We start from the raw sequence: 7,500 nt of genomic DNA, 5'->3' as shown, positions 1-7,500 counted from the left end.
ATGTACAGTGTATTTTGTCAACAACTGTATGTGTGTCACGTATTTATTGTGCTGAGTGATCATAAAACTGCTGCGAAGACGCACTGTGAGAGGCTCGCCTCATGCCCCCGCCTCCTGGTGCCAAGCACCTCCGCCGCAGAATGCACCGCCCGACGGGAGCGCCACACCAACCAGAGCCCACACCCAAACCCTCCACGTGCAAGACCGAATCCACCCAAAAAAAAGTCACTTAACAAGAAGCCAAAAATTGCAAAAACAATACAATACTCGCGCCGGAGGAGCTGCGAACGACCGCAGGAAAACAACATTAGGTACACCTGCAGACTGCAGCACGGATTTCATATTTCATTCATTTACAACTCCTCCAACACAAACACCACTGTTCCCGCACTTATAAGTAAAGGTAAGACCATAATAACGTTTTTTTTTTTATTAAATGTGTGCTACAGTTTGTATGTGTAAAGTTAAAGTTAAGTTAAAGTACCAATGATTGTCACACACACACTAGGTGTGGTGAAATTTGTCCTCTGCGTTTGACTTGTTCAAATGCTTGTTCACCCCCTGGGAGGTGAGGGGAGCAGTGGGCAGCAGCGGCGCCGTGCCTGGGAATCATTTTTGGTGATTTAACCCCCAATTCCAATCCTTGATGCTGAGTGCCAAGCAGGGAAGAATGCTGGTATGAGCTTTTAAACATAACCCGTTAACTGCTGCCAATCAAATGGTGAATAAGATACTCTTTAGGGTTCATATGTTTGTAAATCTGACTGTGATGAAGTCCGTGCCTCACCAGTCATGAACCTCACCGCACGTCACTGGTATGTATATACGTATATATATATATATGTATGTATATACGTATATACTGTATGTATGTACATATGTATATATGTGTGTATATACATATATATATATATATGAATGTATATACGTATATATATATGTATGTATATACGTATATGTATGTATATACGTATATGTATGTAGATACGTATATGTATGTATATACATATATGTATATATGTGTATATGTATGTATATGTGTATATATGTATGTATATATACTGTATATATAAACACATATATGTATACATATGTATGTATGTGTATATATATATATATATATATATATGCGTATATATGTATGTATATATATGAATGTATATACGTATATATATATATGTATATATATGTTTGTATATATGTATATATATATATGTATGTATATATGTGTATATGTATATATATATGTATGTATATATGTGTATATGTATGTATATATATGTGTATATGTATATATGTATGTATGTTTATATATATATAAACACATATATGTATACATATGTATGTATGTGTGTATATATATATATATATATATATATATATATATATATATATATATATATATATATATATATATATATATATATATATACAAACCCCGTTTCCATATGAGTTGGGAAATTGTGTTGCATGTAAATATAAACGGAATACAATGATTTGAAAATCATTTTCAACCCATATTCAGTTGAAAATGCTACAAAGACAACATATTTGATGTTCAAACTGATAAACTTTTTTTTTTTTTGCAAATAATCATTAACTTTAGAATTTGATGCCAGCAACACGTGACAAAGAAGTTGGGGAAAGGTGGCAATAAATACTGATAAAGTTGAGGAATGCTCATCAAACACTTATTTGGAACATCCCACAGGTGTGCAGGCTAATTGGGAACAGGTGGGTGCCATGATTGGGTATAAAAACAGCTTCCCAAAAAATGCTCAGTCTTTCACAAGAAAGGATGGGGCGAGGTACACCCCTTTGTCCACAACTGCGTGAGCAAATAGTCAAACAGTTTAAGAACAATGTTTCTCAAAGACCTAACCTCGATACTGACCTCATGGTAAACTACCGGCCGGTGTCCCACCTTCCGTTTATCTCGAAAATCCTCGAAAAAATTGTTGCACAGCAGCTAAATGAACACTTAGCGTCTAACAATCTCTGTGAACCTTTTCAATCCGGTTTCAGGGCAGATCACTCTACGGAGACAGCCCTCGCAAAATTGACTAATGATCTATTGCTAACGATGGATTCTGATGCGTCATGTATGTTGCTGCTTCTTGATCTTAGCGCCGCTTTCGATACCGTCGATCATATTTTATTAGAGCGTATCAAAACACGTGTTGGTATGTCAGACTTAGCCTTGTCTTGGTTTAACTCTTATCTTACTGACAGGATGCAGTGTGTCTCCTATAACAATGTGACATCGGACTATGTTAAGGTAACGTGCGGAGTCCCCCAGGGTTCGGTTCTTGGCCCTGCACTCTTTAGCATTTACATGCTGCCGCTAGGTGACATCATACGCAAATACGGTGTTAGCTTTCACTGTTATGCTGATGACACCCAACTCTACATGCCCCTAAAGCTGACCAACACGCCGGATTGTAGTCAGCTGGAGGCGTGTCTTAATGAAATTAAGCAATGGATGTCCGCTAACTTTTTGCAACTCAACGCTAAGAAAACGGAAATGCTGATTATTGGTCCTGCTCAACACCGACATCTATTTAATAATACCACCTTAACATTTGACAACCAAATAATTACACAAGCCGACTCGGTAAAGAATCTGGGTATTATCTTCGACCCAACTCTCTTGTTTGAGTCACACATTAAGAGTGTTACTAAAACGGCCTTCTTTCATCTCCTTAATATCGCAAAAATGTGTTCCATTTTGTCCACTAGCGACGCTGAGATCATTATTCATGCGTTCGTTACGTCTCGTCTCGATTACTGTAACGCATTATTTTCGGGTCTCCCTATGTCTAGCATTAAAAGATCACAGTTGGTACAAAATGCGGCTGCTAGACTTTTGACAAGAACAAGAAAGTTTGATCATATTACTCCTATACTGGCTCACCTGCACTGGCTTCCTGTGCACTTAAGATGTGACTTTAAGGTTTTACTACTTACGTATAAAATACTACACGGTTTAGCTCCAGCCTATCTTGCTGACTGTATTGTACCATATGTCCCGGCAAGAAATCTGCGTTCAAAGAACTCCGGCTTATTAGTGATTCCAAGAGCCCAAAAAAAGTCTGCAGGCTACAGAGCGTTTTCTGTTTGGGCTCCAGTACTATGGAATGCCCTCCCGGTAAAAGTTAGAGATGCTACCTCAGTAGAAGCATTTAAGTCCCATCTTAAAACTCATTTGTATACTCTAGCCTTTAAATAGACCCCCTTTTTAGACCAGTTGATCTGCCGTTTTCTTTTCTCCTCTGCCCCCTCGCTGGGTTATTACGGTTCCGGTGACCATGGATGATGTGCTGGCTGTCCAGAGCTGAGACCCGGGGTGGACCGCTCGCCGTCTCTGCGCTACTGACCTGTCTCCGCTCGGGATGGTCTCCTGCTGGCCCCACTATGGACTGGACTCTCACTGTTATGTTGGATCCACTAGGGACTATACTTAGAGGGGGGGTTATCCACATATGCGATCCTCCCCAAGGTTTCTCATTGTCATTCACATCGACGTCCCTTGTGTGGCCTCTGTGCCGAGGATGTCGTTGTGTCTTGTGCAGCGCTTTGAGACTTTTGTGATTTAGGGCTATATAAATAAACATTGATTGATTGATTGATTGAATTGCAAGAATTTTAGGGATTTCAACATCTACGGTCCATAATATCATCAAAAGGTTCAGAGAATCTGGAGAAATCACTCCACATAAGCGGCATGGCCGGAAACCAACATTGAATGACCGTGACCTTCGATCCCTCAGGCGGCACTGTATCAAAAACCAACATCAATCTCTAAAGGATATCAACACATGGGCTCAGGAACACTTCAGAAAACCACTGTCACTAAATACTGTTTGTCGCTACATCTGTAAGTGCAAGTTAAAGCTCTACTATGCAAAGCGAAAGCCATTTATCAACAACATCCAGAAACACCGCCGGCTTCTCTGGGCCCGAGATCATCTAAGATGGACTCATGCAAAGTGGAAAAGTGTTCTGTGGTCTGACGAGTCCACATTTCAAATTGTTTTTGGAAATATTCGACATTGTGTCATCCGGACCAAAGGGGAAGTGAACCATCCAGACTTTTATCGACGCAAAGTTCAAAAGCCAGCACCTGTGATTGTATGGGGGTGCATTAGTGCCCAAGGCATGGGTAACTTACACATCTGTGAAGGCACCATTAATGCTGAAAGGTACATACAGGTTTTGGAACAACATATGCTGCCATCTAAGCTCCGTCTTTTTCATGGACGCCCCTGCTTATTTCAGCAAGACAATGCCAAGCCACATTCAGCACATGTTACAACAGCGTGGCTTCGTAAAAAAAGAGTGCGGGTACTTTCCTGGCCCGCCTGCAGTCCAGACCTGTCTCCCATCGAAAATGTGTGCCGCATTATGAAGCATTAAATACGACAGCAGAGACCCCGGACTGTTGAACGACTGAAGCTCTACATAAGACAAGAATGGGAAAAAATTCCACTTTCAAAGCTTCAACAATTAGTTTCCTCAGTTCCCAATCGTTTATTGAGTGTTGTTAAAAGAAAAGGTGATGTAACACAGTGGTGAACATGCCCTTTCCCAACTACTTTGGCACGTGTTGCAGCCATGAAATTCTAAGTAATTATTATTTGCAAAAAAAAAATTAAGTTTATGAGTTTGAACATCAAATATCTTGTCTTTGTAGTGCATTCAATTGAATATGGGTTGAAAAAGATTGGCAAATCATTGTATTCCGTTTATATTTACATCTAACACAATTTCCCAACTCATGTGGAAACGGGGTTTGTATATATATATATATATATATATATATATATATATATATATGTATGTATGTATGTGTATATGTATATATATATATATATATATATATATATATATATATATATATATATATATATATATATATATATATATACAGTATATATATATATATATATATTACATTTTGATTGGTCACTGAAGACAGAGGAGTAAAATGCATTCTGTTGGAAATGCCTTACAATTTTTGTTAAGAAGTATGTTGTGTTTGTGTGCACAAATATATTGCATCACATTTAAATGTATCCATGTGTTTGTTTCTTTGTCTGACTTCATATGACACCACAAGAACCATTTGATAGTGAAGGTTCCACCATACCAAAACCAAGACGTCACCTCTGCGGTGTGTGTGGGCATATATGTGGTCACCAATGCTGGGAGATCCCACGACGTTCAGCCATTTACTTACAACCCAGATTCAGGTTTGTTCCTGTTTGTATAATTCAAATTACAGTAACATGCAACATTTCTTTATTGAGATAACAGTGTCCTCACAATATTTTATTGTATTGTGCATTGTTTGCCCTTGCTGTTCTGTTCACACAGGGGCATCTATCACAAGTGATTGTGCAGGTACCATTTTTTTCAGCCTCCCTCCAATTGCAATATTTTGAAAGGAATATATATTTTAAAAAAAGATAAATACCTACATAAACTACTGATGTAAGCCAATTACACATTCCATTTTTACTGTAACACTGAAGTAAGAATTGACCATTGACTGATTACCTCAAACTTTTGTTCAAATGAAAGAATCCTTACTGTCCTTCAAATACACATACAGTATAGTACAGGGGTCGGCAACCCAAAATGTTGAAAGAGCCATAATGGACCAAAAATACAAAAACAAATCTGTCAGGAGCCGCAAAAAATTAAAAGCCATATTACATGTATCATGAGATATAAATTTAATTAAGAGGACTTAAAGGAAAGTAAATGAGCCCAAATATAGCTACAAATGAGGCATAATGATGCAATATGTACATATCGCTAGCCTAAATAGCATGTTAGCATCGATTAGCTTGCAGTCATGCAGTGACCAAATATGTCTGATTAGCACTCCACACAAGTCAATAACATCAACAAAACTCACCTTTGTGCATTCACGCACGTTTAAAGTTTGGTGGACAAAATGAGACAGAAAAAGAAGTGGCATAAAACACGTCCTAGAACAGGGGTCGGCAACCCAAAATGTTGAAAGAGCCATAATGGACCAAAAATACAAAAACAAATCTGTCAGGAGCCGCAAAAAATTAAAAGCCATATTACATGTATCATGAGATATAAATTTAATTAAGAGGACTTAAAGGAAAGTAAATGAGCTCAAATATAGCTACAAATGAGGCATAATGATGCAATATGTACATATCGCTGGCCTAAATAGCATGTTAGCATCGATTAGCTTGCAGTCATGCAGTGACCAAATATGTCTGATTAGCACTCCACACAAGTCAATAACATCAACAAAACTCACCTTTGTGCATTCATGCACAACGTTAAAAGTTTGGTGGACAAAATGAGACAGAAAAAGAAGTGGCATAAAACACGTCCTAGAAAGTCGGAGAAAGGTCTAGATGTAAACAAACTATACGGTGAGTTCAAGGACCGCCAAAATTAGTAGGACAAAACGGCGCTCGCCAAATACTCGAATCAGTGAAGCATGTTTAATATAAATCAGTGAAGCATGTTTAATATAAACAGTGTGATTTATAACAATTAGGGAGGTTTGTGTCATGTTTGTCCTCCTACACAAACCATACTAAAACAAAAAATAGATTTTTTTCCCCTCATCTTTTTCCATTCTTCATACATTTTTGAAAAATCTCCAGAGAGCCACTAGGGCGGCGCTAAAGAGCCGCATGCGGCCGACCCCCGGTATAGTACATGCTCTGCAGTGAGTAAACAATAACCCCTGCCCACCATTTTAGGAAATACGGGGACACATTTCTGACAGCACAGACGATGAGTACAAAAATCTAAAGGGTGTTTTCTGGATTTTTGCAATAAATATTTCTGCACTGTCCTACTTGTTGTACAGTTTAAGCTGACAAAATATATTTGTAATTTTCTTCTCTTGCAGCAAACAGTGAAGTTTTTGTGAAGAAAGAGATGTCCTCTCCAGTGAAGTGTTCCTTTGATGACAAAAGTAAAAAAATCTTTATTATTACAGCGTATTGTAGCAAATTATATTTAAAAAAATTAGTGTTTGCCTTAAAAAGAACTGCACATTTTATTGAATTCTGCCAATCATTCACAATCCCTTTGTGAGACAAGAACACGTTTTTAAATTTTTTGTGTGTTTTAAATGGTAACAAAAAAACTGCCAGCAAGAGGTGGCTAACAATGCAGGTAATAGGGATTGACCTATTTCGCCCTCTAAAAAACATGTTATACACATGCTGACATGCTGTAAGTATAAATGTAATGTAGTAACACGCATTTTCATGATAACATGTAATATTTACAGTATTTTGGTAATTTTAAGCATTACGTCGGCGCATTGATTTCACAGAGCGCATAACAACGTTCGCTATTTCCTACAACAGCAAAAACTATTACTAATCATGGCAGACTTCTTGAGAGCGAACATACTACTTTGGTACGAATGATGATCCAGAACCTTATACAATAAGTCATAATGTAGCACTTGTACTAAACAAAATACGAACA

At 37.9% G+C, this 7,500-nt stretch overlaps 1 protein-coding gene across 1 annotated transcript in view; it reads left to right on the top strand.

The window, feature by feature from the left end:
* The window catches only part of nfat5b (nuclear factor of activated T cells 5b), a 93,448-nt gene that overhangs the window by 76,024 nt on the left and 9,924 nt on the right, over positions 1-7,500 (top strand). Inside the window, 3 exon segments of the mRNA XM_062028345.1 lie at positions 5,120-5,252; positions 5,377-5,403; positions 6,911-6,976. Coding sequence (XP_061884329.1) covers positions 5,120-5,252; positions 5,377-5,403; positions 6,911-6,976 — 226 coding nt within the window.

Source organism: Entelurus aequoreus, linkage group LG02, assembly GCF_033978785.1.
Source record: "Entelurus aequoreus isolate RoL-2023_Sb linkage group LG02, RoL_Eaeq_v1.1, whole genome shotgun sequence".
NCBI lineage: Eukaryota > Metazoa > Chordata > Actinopteri > Syngnathiformes > Syngnathidae > Entelurus > Entelurus aequoreus.
The sequence above is the reverse complement of the archived record's forward strand: the minus strand, read 5'-3'. Positions and strand labels throughout refer to the sequence as shown.